This window comes from Pristis pectinata, chromosome 28 (assembly GCF_009764475.1).
Source record: "Pristis pectinata isolate sPriPec2 chromosome 28, sPriPec2.1.pri, whole genome shotgun sequence".
NCBI classification, from domain to species: Eukaryota; Metazoa; Chordata; class Chondrichthyes; order Rhinopristiformes; family Pristidae; genus Pristis; species Pristis pectinata.
Window position 1 is genome coordinate 3,332,517 of NC_067432.1, and position 17,070 is coordinate 3,349,586.

The 17,070-nt window shown below is 45.2% G+C and overlaps 1 protein-coding gene across 1 annotated transcript in view; it reads right to left on the minus strand.

Annotated features, from left to right (window-relative positions):
* Window positions 1-17,070, minus strand: part of LOC127584088 (A disintegrin and metalloproteinase with thrombospondin motifs 7-like) — a 169,218-nt gene that overhangs the window by 62,778 nt on the left and 89,370 nt on the right. Inside the window, exons 12-15 of the mRNA XM_052040647.1 lie at window positions 16,441-16,610; window positions 14,590-14,723; window positions 9,786-9,906; window positions 6,398-6,642 (exon numbers count right to left, since the gene is read on the minus strand). Of these exons, the coding sequence (XP_051896607.1) occupies window positions 6,398-6,642; window positions 9,786-9,906; window positions 14,590-14,723; window positions 16,441-16,610 (670 nt within the window). The remainder of the gene's footprint in view (window positions 1-6,397; window positions 6,643-9,785; window positions 9,907-14,589; window positions 14,724-16,440; window positions 16,611-17,070) is intronic.

Sequence of the window (17,070 nt, forward strand, 5' to 3'; positions counted from 1 at the left end):
GTGAATATCATGATGAGAGGTTTATTATAAATAGGATGAATTGGTAGGGCTTACTTCTCTTGGCAGAGAGGTGGGTAACTAGGGGAGATAGGTAAAGGTAATTCATAGAAAGGTTAGAGAAACCAACAGAGATTTTGTCACCCAGAGAATGGCAGGGGACTGAAATTCACTGCCTGGAGGGCTGGTGGAGGCAGAAACCATCACCTCAGTTGAGTGACACCAGGAGGATCAGTGATGTGGTATTGCCCACTGTGCTACAGAACAGGAGCTGGGCAGTGGGGCTTGTCCAGAATGTACTTCATTGGTTGGCATGGTCATCTTGGGCCAAATGGCCTCTTTCCAGACGTAGGTTGAGTGAGCTCGGGCTTTTCTCTTTGGAGAGAAGGAGGACGAGAGGTGATTTGATAGAGGTGTACAAGATGATAAGAGGCATAGATTGAGTGGACAGTCAGAGACTTTTTCCCAGGGTGAAAATGGCTCACAGGAGGAGGCATAATTTTAAGGTGATTGGAGGAAGGTATAAGGGCAATGTCAGGGGTAAGTTTTTTACACAGAGAGTGGTGGGTGTGTGGAACGCACTGCCGGCAGAGGTTGTGGGGGCAGATACATTAGGGACATTTAAGAGACTCTTAGATAGACACATGAATGATAGAAAAATGGAGGGCTATGTGGGAGGGAAGGGTTAGATAGATCTTAAAGCAGGATAAAGGGTCGGCACAACATTGTGGGCCGAAGGGCCTGTACTGTGCTGTAATGTTCTATGTTCTATTAGTGTCTATGATTGCTGTAAATTACTGGCCCATCGCTTAAAGTCACTGGCCTAGATGAAAGGTCTCTAGATTTAGAGTGCCAAGGCCATAAACAGGTACAGTAGCAGGCCCTTTGGCCCACTGAGTCTGTACTGACCATTAACTACGTGTTTACACAAATTCTATATTAATCCCTTTTTTTAGTTCTTTGTTTTTCTGACAGCAGGTTGTGGAGATAAAACTTCGCTCTTTCTTTTAGTTAGTAGGGACAAAAAGCTCCCCTCTCCGGACTGTTACCTAGAGGCTCGTGTGTGCATTTGGGTTTGCTTTAGATCAGGGACAGGTCAGCAGTGGCGTTCCCCGTAGTTGAAGAGCTGTGGGAGCGGGGATGGGGAGTGGAATCACGGTGTCATACAGGAAGAGTAGTCCTCAAGTTGGGGGGAAGCCAGGGCTTAGTAACTAACCCTGCCGTAAATCAAACGGACAGAACCTGGCTGAAACACAAAAATCTCTATTTTCGGATATTACACTGGACAACGTACAGACTTCAGTGGGAACGAACAGACCAACAATATATCAAATGCAGAAAAATACAACACAAAAAAGCCAGCAATGTGTGTGTGCACATTGTGTGGAGGATACAAAGAATGTGCATGTGTCTGCGTGCATGTGTCTGCGTGCGTGCGTGTGTGTGTGTGTGTGTGTGTGTGTGTGTGTGTGTGTGTATGTGTGTGTGTCGATCTGTATATCTGTCTGCATATGGTTAGTTGACTCTTGGCAACATCTGAAGCACACATGCTGCTCCTTCCTCCCACTTGGGAGGTAAGGGGCCACATTCAACATGAGAAAATCTCCACACTATCTCTCTGCAACTATTAAAGTGATAGACCCTTCAGAAGCAGCAGCTAGACATCCAAAGGCTGGTCTACCATTCAACATCATGGGAGATCTCCTGCCTCGTCCTTCCCAGCCAATCCCACATCCATTGATTTCCTTATTAGCTAAAAAACACAACCCATTTCAGAGTGTCTTCACTGGAAAATTGAATCAATGGAGATATCTCCTGTTCAAACATGATCAGCTCCGATTTCTCACGAGTTAATCAACCCTTAATTTATCCCGACTGTGAACATTCACTTGTGGAATTCAGAATAATGAAGAGGATTTGATGGGGGTTGCATTAAGGGAACCAATTCACCTGAAAGTGTAGAACAAGGGGACAGAGTCAGGAAGCAGATCTTCACTCCAAGTGTTGGGGAACTCTGCAGCGATCCCACTGAGAACAGCCCATGGCCGAACAAAAGTTTGACAGATTCTTTGGAAAAAGATATTGAGGGAAAGGGAGCAAGGCAGGTAGCTGGTCAGATACAAAGCTGTCTGGCTCAAGGAGTTAAATGACCTCCTTCAGCCAGGACCTGGAAGTAGGTGATTTCCTGGGGAACAGATCGTGCAACTTTATGGTTGGACGTCTATGAGCAATATTCACCAATAGTACATTAAAGACGTGCTGCCGTGCTCGTCGTCGTATTTACTGTTGTATTTATTATCACCACGTTTACTATGTGAGCTTCACACGAACAAGGAATTTCATTGCACCCTGGAGAATAAACTCATCTGAGACGTTCTACCTGTGCGCACTTTCTCATCCTACCATGGTTTCCTATATATTCATACAGCACAGAAACAGGCCCTTCGGCCCAACTGGTCCACGCCGATCAAGATTCCCATCTAAGCTAGTCCCATTTGCTCTCGTTTGGCCCATATCCCTCTAAACCTTTCCTATCCGTGTACCTGTCCAAGTATCTTTTAAATGATGTAATATACCTGCCTCACCCACTTCCTCTGGAAGCTCGTTCCATATACTGACCATCCTCTGGGTGAAAAAGTTGCCCCTCAAGTTTCTATTAAATCTCTACCCTCTCACCTATGCCCTCATGTACAATATAAATTCCTATGTAAACATCACACTGTAATCCCACCCTCCCACCAGGGAAGGCAGTGTACCAATGGATAGGCTGGGAAACAGGGCAGCATGGTAGCGTAGCGGTTAGCGTAACACTATTACAGAGCCAGCGATTGGGGGTCAATTCCCGCCGCTGTCTGTAAGGAGTTTGTACGTTCTCCCCGTGACTGCGTGGATTTCCTCCGGGTGCTCGGTTTCCTCCCACATTCCAAAGATGTACGGGTTAGCAGGTTAACATAGGTGTAATTGGGCGGCGTGGGTTCATTGGGCCGGAAGGGTCTGTTACTGTGCTGTAACAATAAAGTTTAATAAATAAAGGCAGTAGATGTCCCATGATATTAATGGTAGATGGCACGTCCATTGCAACAAAGTCACAGACACCTCCCAGGGTCACTGACAATTAATGTGATCAACATACGTCACACACTCCTTACCAGGGATTCACCACAGTCCCACCAGTACATGTGGCTTCAACAGCTGTGCAGCTTCCACCTCCTGGAGACTCAGGGAATTTGCTTGTTCCTGACTTTTCGTGGCCAATACCACAAAAATGTTGTTGCAATAACAAAGTTAATCAAAGATCAAAGCAGCTCAGTTGTTACCATTTTTAATCAAAAACCACACTTAACAGTTGAGTGGCCTAAAATCAAACACTTCAGATGCTGGAAATCGGAAACAAAAATAGAAAGTGCTGGAAAAGCTCTGCAGATCAGGCAGCATCTGTGGAGAGAGACACAGATGACCCTTCCTCAGTTCTCAGAACCGAAGCATGACCTGTTTCTCTCGCCACGGTTGCTGCCTGACCTGCTGAGTTTTTCCAGCACATTGTTCGTATTTCAGATTTCCAGCATCTGCAGTATTTGTGCATAGCAATGCGGTATAAAACAGCAACGACCAGATAATCTGATTTAGTGATCTGAGTGAGGGTTAAATATTGACCAGGACATGAGGGAGACCTCCCCTCCCCTCCTATCTTTACAATGGCGCCATGGGTTCTTTTCATCGACTCAGGAGATCAGATAGTGCCTTGGTTTAACACCAAATCCAAAGACAGTCCCTCCGACACTGGGGTGGGGGGGGGGGGCCTGCACAGATATTTGTGTTCCAAGTCTCCGGAGAGGGAATAGAACCCGCAACCTTCTGACTCGGTGGTGAGAGAGAGAACTGATACATCCAATGGCCCCTGACAACAGGATCATGGTGGGCAGTGATACCATCAGGAAGCAAGAAATCGGGTGAGAAGCAGATGGTTGCCTGGTAGCCTGCAGGATTGTACTCAAGCAAGAACTCAACACCATCAGCAAGAATTCCTGATTTTTATCTGTAGAGGTACTTATAAACATCATGGTGCCCTGATGCTCAGTTACAACATGGTGCCCTGAAGTTCTTGAGGTCTCAGCTTTGAAAGGTCCAAAGCCATATTCAAGTCACAGTACGTGCAAACCTTTGGTCACACCATGAGGTGGTCTCCATTCTTTGGACTCCTTGACCTCCTCCACCATCCCTGTTCTACACGAGCTACCAGTCACGTTTTGCAAAGGTCCAGTACTTCCCGTGATGACTTAGGTTTACATATCTCACAGTAGAAAGTGGTTACAGTAGTTCAGCACACAGCAAGATCCCGTTCAAGACTGACCAGTGAGATGAATGTTTAATCTCACTCTGCCATCTAAGTTGGGTATCAAGTCAAGTCACAAGAGTAAGCTCCAAATTTGGAGCTGGTTTGTTCATTCTGCTTAAAGAAATCGCAAGAGCACCAGGATACAAAACCAGAATGATCGGTCTACTTCAGCTGGGATGCACCGGCACTCTGAGGTTATGAAGAATTACATTGGCTTTACAGCACAGTACCTCAGTGGCCTTTGTTGGCACTCCAGCTTCACATGAACAGATGTATATCCATGCTTGTCACCTCAACCATTCACTTTAGCAGTGAGTTACACCACTCCCTGGGAAAGAAGTTTTCTCCGAATCTGCTGGAGGAACTCAGTGGGTTGAGCAGCATCTGTATGAGGAAAGGAATTGCCGATGTTTCGGGACAGGATCTTGATGATCCAAAATGTCAACAATTCCCTTCCTCACACAGATGCTGCTCGACCTGCTGAGTTCCTCCAGCAGACGGTTTGTTACTCCAGATTCCAGCGTCTGCAGTCTCTTGTGTCTCTTCCAAATTTTCCACTGATTTCTTAGAAACTATATTATACTAATTACCACTAGTTTTGCAATTGGTGAAAACTCTCTCCCTGGATCTACTCCATCAAAATCTTCCATAGTTTTGAAGACTTCTTTGACCTTACCTCAGCCTTCTGTTTTCAAGAGAAGGTAGGCCCAGTTTATCCTTTTCTGTTAGCTGTAGCTTCCCAATTTTGGTAATTCCTTGCAAGCCTTTTTTATGCCTTGACCAGGGCTCTACATTATTTTTATAACACACTAACCAGAGTCGTGCACAGTTCACCAAGTTGATTATTAGAAGCTGAGCGCCTTACCTTTCGACTAGGTATGCTGCAGACTTCCAAGCAGCAGTGAGTTAAACAATTTCAGATAACTAATCAATCCAGCAATTTTAATCCTGCTACTCATCATTTCTTCCAAACTGTTTTGTTCTGTATTTTCGCCTTCTCTTTTGTTATCTTACAGCTTCACGCCCATTGTCGTTCATCCTCCCTCCACCTCCTCCACCTAGAACAGTACAGGACAGGACCAGGCCCTTCGGCCCACTATGTTGTGCAGAATTAATCAAGTTAATGACACCTCATCTCTTCTGCCTGCACATGGTCCATATCCTTCCATTCTCTGCATCATAGACCTTTCCTTTTGTTTTCTCTCCTCCCCACTTACTTTTTCTCAAATTTTTCCCGGTTCTAATGCAAGGTCATTGACCTGAAACGTTAACCCCGTTTCTTTCTCCACAGATGCTGCCTGACCAGCTGAATGTTTTCATCATTTTCTGTTTTTATTTAAGCATAGCGCATAACTTTTCAACAGATCCAAATGTTTTATTTGCTTTTGTTATTGCCTTGCCAACCTGTATCAATCGGGGAATTGAATTTAGGAGCCGAGAGGTATCATTGCAGCTATATAGGTCCCTGGTCAGACCCCACTTGGAGTACTGTGCTCAGTTCTGGTCACCTCACTACAGGAAGGATGTGGAAGCCATAGAAAGGGTGCAGAGGAGATTTACAAGGATGCTGCCTGGATTGGGGAGCATGCCTTATGAAAACAGGCTGAGGGAACTCGGCCTTTTCTCCTTGGAGCAACGGAGGATGAGGGGGGACCTGATAGAGGTGTATAAGATGATAGGCATTGATCAGGTAGATAGTCAGAGGCTTTTCCCCAGGGCTGAAATGGTTGCCACAAGAGGACATAGGTTTAAGGTGCTGGGGAGTAGGTATAGAGGAGATGTCAGGGGTACGTTTTTTACTCAGAGAGTGGTGAGTGCGTGGAATGGGCTGCCGGCAACGGTGGTGGAAGCGGACACGATAGGGTCTTTTAAGAAACTTTTGGATAGGTACAGGGAGCTGAGAAAAATAGAGGGCTATGGGTAAGCCTAGTAATTTCTAAGGTAGGGACATGTTCGGCACAGCTTTGTGGGCCGAAGGGCCTGAATTGTGCTGTAGGTTTTCTATGTTCGATGTTCTATGCATTGCATCATTCAGGGATAATGACAGAGAGAATTATGAATTACCTGAATCCACACTGGCTCTCTGGTGGGACCTGGTGACGTCAGGTTCTCCAGGTTTCCATTTCGTTCATAGGTGAATGTTGTCCCAGCCACCTTGTAGTCGCCGTTCCACTGGATTATCCAGCCGCCATTTAAGAAATACTTCTCAGGATCATCGCTCCGCAAGGCTAGGAAATTTCCTGCTTCTGCCACCTCTTCGATTCGGATCTCTCGGGCACCCTCAGGGATCAGCCCAATGTCGACATAGCCTACAGTTGAAAATAGGTGCAGAGGTTGATGGACATATTTCTGAATATTTCATTATGACCCCTCCTCCTCCAATGTCTCCTTCGAGCCAAGAACGTCTTGCTACCCCTTTCCAACACTTCTCTAATACACCAAGGTGTTCAAAGAAGAAGGAAAACTTAATGCATTTCTCAAGCAACACACAAAGGAGCTGGAGGAACTCAGCAGGTCAGGCAGCATCTATGGAGGGAAATGCACAGTTGACATTTTGGGTCAACACCCTTCATCAGGACTGAATGACAGAGGGGGAGATGCTGAAGGGACTCAACCCAAAATGTCAACTGTCCATTTCCCTCCATAGATGCTGCCTGACCCGCTGAGTTTCTCCAGCTGCTTTGTGTGTTGCTCCAGATTTCCAGCATCTGCAGCCTCTTGTGTCTCCATGCACTTCTCAAAGTGGTTTTCCTACTGAAAGAAGTGTCCAAGAGATTAACTGCCAGCTCCTGGCGATTCAGCTCCTGGCAATACTTGTGTTGGCTTTGGGTCAGGTTGGGTGTATGTTCTGATGAAACATTTGGGTCAGGTCATGGCAGCCCAGCTCAGTACTTTATCCAGCTCAGAGTGATTTGCTTAGTGTTACCGTGCATGTACCTTGTTCTTGATCAATACTTGGTGTGTCATTCTCCAAAAGATCAAAAACACATTTTAGGTCATTATATTTACACCAATGGTCAGACCAGGTCAGCTAAGTCCTCAGGCTCAAGTTGGATTGGGTCAAACATGTTTGGATTGGCTGTGATTGGGTTGGATATGTTTTGATCGGCTGTGGTTTTGTTGGACATGTTTGAATTGGCTGTGGGTTGGATATGTCTGGATTGGCTATGGTTGGGTTGGATATGTCTGGATTGGCTATGGTTGGGTTGGACATGTTTGGATTGGATATGGTTGGGTTGGACATGTTTGGATTGGCGGTGGTTGGGTTGGACATGTTTGGATTGGTTGTGGTTGGGTCAGACATGTTTGGATTGGCTGTGGTTGAATCATATATCTTTGGATTGGATATGGTTGGGTTGGACATGTTTGGATTGGCTGTGGCTGAAAATGTTGGGCTCAGATTGGCTGTGGTCAGGTTCTATGGTTGGGTCAGATGGGTTCAGAAGACAAAAGAGACAGTACATGTTAGAATCTGGAGTAAAAGCAGAATGCTGGAAGAACTCAGCAGGTCAAGCAGCATTGTGGAGGCAAAAGGTGTAAGTCAACACTTTGAACAGGAACAGAGGGAACAAGAAATATTAGCAGTATGTTGGGTGTTGCACAGAGGCTAGTAGGTGATAGATGGACCCAGATAGGGAAGGGATGAGGGTTAGATGGAACTGGCTGGGGGGGGGGGGGGGGGGGGGGTGGGGAGGGGATAGGAGGGATGAACAAAGGGCGAAAAAAAATAGGTGGACTTTGTGTGTGGGAGGGAGAACACCAGGGGTGTGGGTTACCTGAAATTGGAAAATTCAACATACAACCCATTGGGTTGTAAGCTATGCAAGAGACCTGATGAAGGATCTCGACCTGAAACGTCGACTGTTTATTTCCCTCCACAGATGCTGCCTGACCTGCTGAGTTCCTCCAGCATTTTGTGTGTGTTGCTCCAGATTCCAGCAGCTGCAGAATCTCTTGTGTTTCCGGAATATGAAATGTTGTTCATTCAATTTACATTTGGCCTCCCTGTAGCAATGGAGAATGCCGAGGACAGACAGGTCGGTGTGGGAGTGGGAAGGAGACCTGAGTTCAGGTTGGCTGTGGGTAGGTCGGGTTTGGGCTTTAATTTTATACCCAAGTCGCCCTCTATGCTTTAACCTTGCGGCAAGGCTGTGAGGGAGTTGAGCCAGTAGCTCCAGCACCAAACCCTTCATTAAAGAAAGAAAGCACTTGCATTGCTATAGCACCACGTCCATGTCAGAACATTCCAAAGTCCTTTCCAGCCGATGATGTGCTTCACAAGTACAGTCATTGTGGGAATTAAACTGGGCCTAAAGCCCTCCTCCAACTTCCACAGCCCCACCATTGGTGGCCGATCCAGCTGTCTAAGCCCTAGCCCTCGAATTCCCTCCCAAAACCTCTCTGCCTCTTTCCCCCACCCCCCCCCCGCCCCCCACATCTTTCAAATCCTCCCTATCTGTCAAACTCCCTGTCGCCCATCCCAGTGTCTTCCTCATTTTGTGTAATTTTCACCTGATTATTCAATGCCTGCTGTGAAGCACATATTGACAGTTTGCTACATTAAAGGCGCTATATAAGTGAAAATTGTTGCTGTAGATTTAATTCCTTTTTAATCTCCAATTTATACAGGCTCACCAAACTCCCTTTGGATTTCACATCCTATAGAAAAAGTGATTTGTCACAAGCAGGAGAAAATCAGAAGGACAGCCCCTCAAGCCTATTCAATAGCTGAACTGGTCATGAAGGGGTAGGATTGGTGGGATTGCTCTGAGAGCTGGTATGGACTCAATGGGCCGAGTAGCCGCCTTCTGTGTCGTAATGAAATATGATTTATTTTTCCCAGGGTCACAAGGTCTAATACCAGAGGGCATGTATTTAAGGTGAGAGGGGGAGAGTTCAAAGGAGATGTGCGGGGCAAGTTTTTTTACACAGAGAGTGGTGGGTGCCCGGAATGTGCTGCCAGGGGTGGCGGTGGAGGCAGATACGATAGAGGCGTTTCAGAAGCTCTTAGACAGGCACATGAATGTGCAGAGAATGGAGGGATATGGGCCATGTGCAGGCAGAAGGGATTAGTGTCATTAGGTATCATTAGCTTAATTAGTTCAGCACAACATTGTGGGCCGAAGGGCCTGTTCCTGTGCTGTAGTGTTCTATGTTCTATAAAAAACAAATTGCTGCCTATTCCTTGTAACCCCTTGATTGCCTGATGGTCTAACAATCCACTGATCACAGTCTTACTTTACGCAAAGACTGAGCGTCCACAGCTCTCTTGGGATGAGAATTCCAAAGACTCACAGCCATTGAGTGAAGAAATTTCTCCTCCATCTCATCCCAGTCAGGACTCATCAAACAGGGGAAACACCTTAAACTTTTGACATGCTCCTGCGAAATGCCTTGGGACATTTCATCAGGTGGAAGATGCAACACAGACACAGGAACAGAATGGCCTTACCCAATCCTTCGCTCTTATCAAACGTCTTTTTCACTGTCTCACAGGTAGAGCCATTGCCTTGGCAGACTCCACACCGATCTTCCACTGCATTGGAATCAATTTCATAATCGCAGCCTACATTCTGAAGAATGAAATTGAGAGTCAGCACTTTTGCTGGACAATGTTCCTGAGTTTTATATTAAGTTTGTTTTATAGTTGAAAACAACTTACTTTTGTTCCATTACTAAACGATTAACCTACCCCCGTGCTACTTGTTCCCACAGATCAACAATAGGAATGTAATGTTACAATTTTAATAACTTTTCTTAATTTAATATGTTTAAAAGTGGGGTGCATATTTACTTCTTCTCAGCAGTTAGCTCAGGTGAGATGGTCCAAAGGGTCCCAGTCACTCGCTGATTAAAACCAGAATCAAACTGTTTTTGGGGAAGCGTTCTGAATGAAGTAAATTCTAAAGTGGGTAGAATCAATCAAGCAATTGACTCGGGTCACACTTCTGCATTGGGAAATACAATGTTGTTCCTTCATCGTTACTAGAAATCCTAGAATTCCCCAACAGCATTCTGTGGGGTTACCTTCGCCACAGGGACTGCAACGGTTCAAGAAGCCGGGGTGGCTCAGTGGTGAAGCCAGTAGGGCCACTGCCTCACTGCGGCAGAGACCCGGGTTCAATCCTGACCTCTGGTGCTGTCTGTGTGGAGTTTGCACGTTCTCCCTGTGGCCGCGTGGGTTCCCCCCGGGTGCTCCGGTTTCCTCTCTCATCCCCAAACTATGCCAATTGGCAGGTTAATAGGCCACTGTACATTTCTCCTAGTGCATCGATGAGTGGTGGAATCTGAGGGGGAGTTGCTGGGAATGTGGGGAAGATAAAATGGGTTGGGGGAGGATTCGTGTAAAAATGGGTGCTCGATGGTCAGCACAGACTCGATGTGCTGAAGGGCCTGTTTCTGAGGTGTATCTGTCTGTGCTGGCTCACCGCCACCTTCTCAAGGGCAAGTGAGGGTCGGCAATAACTGCTGGCCTGCTTTCTACATCCTGTGAAAGAATAAATAAAAAGAACGTCCAACTTCAGATCTTGCCCCTGGGTTGTTCACCCTGAGAAAGTGGAGCTCTCCCCTTGACCCACCTCCGGAACCAACTCAGATAATTCCACTTTGGCAAACTCCAGAGGTTGAAACGTTGCTAAGTCAACGTCAATAGGGAACCAAGCGTGACTCATTCATGGCTTGAAAGAGTCATCCACTTAACCCGTTACCTCATTGGCTAAACTAACCAACTCCCAGAACACCTCCAGCAGCGTTCACTATTGACAGTGGTTATCGCGCCCTGTCCACTTTGTTCATCTGCTAACCAGGATTATATGCACTCAGTAGAAATCTAGACAACCATGGAACAGTCTAGGTCAATCACCGGTTGTAACTTTCAATGGCTAGGATATTTTCATTTTAGAGTCATTGAGTCATGCAGCTCGGAAACTGGCCCTTCGGCCCAACTGGTCCATGCCGACCAAGATTCCCATCTAGCTAGTCCTATTTGCCTGCGTTTGGCCCATATCCCTCTAAACCTTTCCTATCCATGTACCTGTCCAAGTATATTTTAAATGTTGTTAATGTTCCTGCCTCAACCATTTCCTCTGGCAGCTCGTTCCATATACTCACCACTCTCTGGGTGAAAAAGATACCCCTCAGGTTCTTATTAAATCTCTCCCCTGTCACCTAAAGCTTATGCCCTCTAGTTCTTGATTCCCCAACCCTTGGAAAAAAAGACTATGTACATTCACCCTATCTATGCCCCTTATAATTTTATACACCTCTATAAGATCATCCCTCATTCTCCAATGCTCCATTAAAAAATGTCCCAAACTGCTCAACATCTCTCCATAACTCAGTCCATTGAGTCCCAGCAACACCATCTTAAGTCTCCTCTGCACTCTTTCCAGCTTAATGGCATCTTTCCGACAGCAGGGTGACCAAAACTGAACATAATATTCCAAATTATAGATTTGCATATGGAACAAACTGTAACAACCAATGCCAGATACAAGAACCACTGACACTAATCAGGGGTACAGGCAGGGCATTTCAGCACAGTTTGTACTTATATTGGTATTCTGGCCTGTTCTTTGAGGCAACTGCTATGCACTCCCATGGGAAAGCTGCCTAAATTAACAAGTGCAGCTAAATGAGGAATGCCTATAAACCAGGAGGGTCATTTGGAGGACAGCTGTTAGTTGCTTGTAAACTGTATGCTCCAGGTCAATGATTGGCTTCATTTTCCCTGAAGATTCTGAACAGCAAATTTGGGCGTGGATATATAGTAAACACAAAAGAGTTTTAAATAAGTGGGCATCACACACATACAGATGGAATATGAGCCAAAGTATTTTACTTAAAGGTTATTGTTCCCTGATCTCAAGAAATGTCTCAGCCTAATGTTGTAGTTTACGATTGCAGAACATTTCTGAATGCATGTGAAGGCTTCAATAATCATGGAGGAGCCATTATCACAGATCAGGCTGCAAATTAGGGGGAGACGTTTGCCCCGACTGCTAAAGTTACGGGTGTGTGAGAGTACTGGCTGCTGGTTGTACTCACTCTGGGGTCAAAATCACTGGAGACCAAAGGATGAAACCTTTCCCCTTATTTCTTCCATTGAAGGCTCTTTCAATTGGTCAGCAACTGAATAAATTATATTGTGTTAATTTTAAAGAAACTAATTAGATTTTTTGACAAAATGTGAACAGTGGTGTTAAGTTAGTGTGCAAGATGTCTATAAAAGAGAGGTTCATTATATTGAGGATACATTGAGCATCACATCGACACAGGAATGAGCAAAGGGTCATTCCTCTAACTGAAAAGGCTGTCATAACAAGGCAGGAATGTGTTTTCCAATCCAGCTACTGCATTCAATCCCTATTTTGATTGTCTTTCTTCCACTATACAAGATACACTTTGTAAAACTGTGCTTATTGCAAAGTGTTGCTTAATTTGCAGTAAGAATAGCATGAAAGAACCTTCTCATCTGAGCAAGCTGCAGACTACAGAGGGGGGCAGTTATCTGTCTGAATTTTGGATTGTGCATCTGACCCATGAATGTGCAATTGTCAATGGAGTTACTGAACAACAGAGCCAATCTTCAGGCCAACAGAGCCTGGCAAATGGGCTCCCAACAGGAGTTCTGATTCATGAAACTACTGGCATTATCTCGTCTGCACTTCTCTAAAAAGTAAAGTAGGTTTCAACCTCTTCAGCACAGAGTCCCTAATCATTTCAACTCTGCTGCCACTTCATTCAGTAATAGAACTCTTCAATTCCTTAATTGTAAAGCTTTCAAAGAAACCTTAGAACCCAAATCTTCAGTAACTCAAAAGGCCAGATTTCAATTCAGGGATCTGGAAGTTTTAGTATCAATTGTCATTGTGACATTGCTTTTTGCTTGCTATGCCCAAACAGTGTGGCATGATTCCAAATTGCAATAATGACTTAATTAATTACTTAATTGGTCGTGAAGAACTTTGGAACATCCTGAGGTTGTGAAAGGCGCTATGGAAATGAAAGCTTTTCTTCTTTTGTGCCCGATTGAGACTAACTCGATGGGCGTCCATCTCCAAGTTGCACTGAACCTGTTGGTCTTGCTCCAACACCACCAGAAAGTAGGCTCCTGGTATTCAGAAGATGAAAGGACAGGCGTTGCCCTGTTTACTGGAGCAAGTGTCCAAACCAAGCACATTGCTGCTATTTCCAATTGATGACTGGCCATAAACTATTTCGATTTTTCTGGGCTCTTGGCAGCTATCAGGATCAATATTGCCACTCTGGAAAGCATGCCGCTTATCACATTACTGATGCACTAAATATAAATGGAACTCCCCATGTAAAGTTTTCACAAACACACCAAGGAACTGCTCATAAATGCAAGACCACAAGAAAATAGGCCCCTCAAGTCTGCCCACCCTTCACTCTGATCATGGCTGATCGGGCAGACACGGTAGTGTAGCGGTTAGTGTAACGCTTTACAGCGCCAGCATCCCGGGTTCAATTCTGGCCACTGCCTGTAAGGAGTTTGTATGTTCTCCCCGTGTCTGCGCGGGTTTGCTCCGGGTGCTCCCGTTTCCTCCCACATTCCAAAGACATACAGGTTAGGAAGTTGTGGGGATGCTATGTTGGTGCCGGAAGCGTGGCGACACTTGCGGGCTGCCCCCAGAACACTCTACGCAAAAGATGCATTTCACTGTGTGTTTCGATGTACATGTGACTAATAAAGGTATCTTATCTTATGCTGGCCTCAGCTTCTCTTCTGTGCCAGCTCCCCACAAACATCGACTTCTCAATCTTTCAAATATTTATCTACCTCAATAAAAAAGATACTAGTTTACTTGTGTGTATAACAATTAACCTATATATGATCTGAAACATTGACTCTGTTCCTCTCTCTATGGATGTTGCTTAACATACTAAGTGTTTCCAACATTTTAAATTGGTTTATTATTGTCACATGAACCGAGGTACAGTGAAAAACTTTGTTTTGCATGCCACCCATACAGGTCATTTCATCACATCAGTACATTGAGGAGGTACAAGGGAAAATAGTAACAGAATGCAGAATATAGTGTTACAGAATATAGTGTTATTTCTAATCTTTACACATCTTGAGTCTGCCAGCTCCTGACAGATTACTCATTCCAGTCAGTGCCATTGCAATTGCCACACAACAGGCAGACCATGTGGCTCTACTGTCCAATGGGGTCTCAGTATGTTCCTCCATATAGATATATTACACCCCTAGCCTTGAAACTAGACTGTACCTTGCAAATTCCATTGATGCACATGTCTCGGCTGGTGTTCCCCTCAAAGCATGGTGTTCCATCAATCACGGCATCCAACATCTTCTCCGAGAAATAGCCATCTACAGGTCGGCAGTGTAGCTCACAGGGATTAACTGGGGGCACAGTCACACCATGGGAAAAATCAAAGCAACCCCAGTGATTCAACTTATTGCAATTTATTAAAGATCTTGAACCACTCTGAGTGGCTTTGTACTAGATTATGCATTTGTTTTTGGTAAACCAGAGCTTAGAAGCCCAAACTCTGAAACTAAACTGGCTAGAACTCCAGTACTTGAAAAAATTCTTCCAAGCTCTGGTCTAAAAAGGAAACAGTGGCACTGGAAAGATATACGAGGTTAATGAGATGGGTGAGGGATGAGTAGATGAAGGCCTTTCAAAGTTCTGATGAGTCTTGAAAGGGTAGATGTAAAGGAGATGTTTCCCTTGTCAGGGAATCCAAAACTGAGACCATCATTATAAAAGTGGTCACAATTAAATCCTACAGGGAATTCCGAAGAAACACTTTCCCCTGGAGAGTGTGGAGAGTGGTGGAGGTGTACAGCAAAGGAATTTGGAGAAACTCATGGGGTGGGGGTGTGGGGGTGTGTGGCGGAGAAATAGAAGGATATGGTGATGGGATTAGATGAAGTGAGGTGGGAAGAGGCTTGTTGGGCTGAATGGCCTGTGCAGTGAAATGCATGGCAATCTGCACTCTAGTTACACTTGCAATGTGAGAATTACAGCAACCAGCTCGATCACACAAACGTTCACGTGAAAAAGGCGAGATCACTTGTTTAAGTGACATTAGATGAGTAACTTAAAATTGGTGTCAGGATCTGAGGATCAATTTCCTTCCCTTTTATCAAGTAGTCCAATGGAATCTTTTGCATCTTTGAGAGGATAGCCTGGAGCAAACTGAATGAGTGAGAAACAATGGTCAGACAGGGCGGCACTCCCTCAGTATAGTACTGCAGTTCTAGCCGAGGATTCTGTGCTTCATTTTGGAGTGTGACTAAAAGTCACAGCATCTCCATCACATCTGTTGATTTGCTTACTCCATGGCGACACTATTATCTGTACGCTCCCTCTCTCTGGCTCGGAGGCAAGAGTACATTAATAAACACAGCAGAGAGCGAGGGATGTAACAGATGTAAGGGGAGGGGAGTCTAAAACTAGAGGGCATAGGTTTAAGGTGAGAGGGGAAAGATTTGAAATGGATCTGAGGGGCAACCTTTACTCACAGAGGGTGGTGGGTATGTGGAACGAGCTGCCAGAGGAAGTGGCAGAGGCGGGTACAGTTACAACATTTAAAAGGCATTTGGACAGGTCCATGGATAGGAAAGGTAAAAGAAATATGGACCAAATGCAGGCAAATGGGACTAACTCAGGTAGATAGCTTGGTCGGCCTGGGCAAGTTGGACCAAAGGGCCTATTTCCATGCTGTCTGACTGACTCTATAACAAAACCTGTGATCCTACCCACAGGCAGCAGTTTGTATCACTGAAGCCACAGAGAGGCTGGATCTGGACCTAACCTGGAGACTAAGCTCGAACTTCTGCATGAAACTTTCGATAAACGTCAGCAAAAATAAAAATGCATTTTCCCCAGAATCTCCTCCTTGTACGTTACAGGAAACTTTCAATGAGCACATATCAGGTGAGCTGAATCAGAGAATCAAAGATTGGCAGGCACAAGGGAAACCGTTCACTCACTGTGCCTATTCCAACTCTTGCAAACAGCAATCAATAAAAAATCAATTACAAAAGTAATAACAGCTGGAAAAAAGCATGTAGCATGGCAGTAAATATAACCAACAAACAGTGGACTTACTTCTGCTGAGGACAGGAATCCATTTATGCAGCTTCCCCTTGTAAGGCATGGTGTCAAACTGACTGCACTGCATCTGACGGAAGGAAGGTGAGTCTGAGACGCAGGCCTTGATGTTGCATATCCTGAATCTCTTCCTCTCTCCGAGACAGTACGAGCCACCATACTTGGGCCTGAAAATGAGAGATGTCCATGGGGTAGCAATTCATCCTTGGCAACTGCATAGGAATCATGGATGTTTATGACAGAAGTCCATGCCAGCCAACATAATTAATTAAATACTTAACTAGCCCTTTCAACCAGTTTAATTCCACTTCTTGGCCTGGATGGTTACAGCTCAAGTGCTCTTCACTCTATAACTGTGGTGCCTCAACCACCCTTTCAGGCACTCAGCTCCTCTAATCCAGACATCAGAAGCAGAGTACACGTCACCTGTCAAGCAATGAGTATGTGTGAGACTGAAGACAAATTTCTACCCTCTTGTCCAGCTTCAGTGACTTGAGCATTGACTCTTGCTGTGCAGTACTGAGGGAGTTAGAGTCACAGAGTCATAGACACGCAACACAGAAATGGGCCCTTCAGTCTACTATGTCCATGCTGTTCGTTATACCTATCTACACTAATCCCATTTAC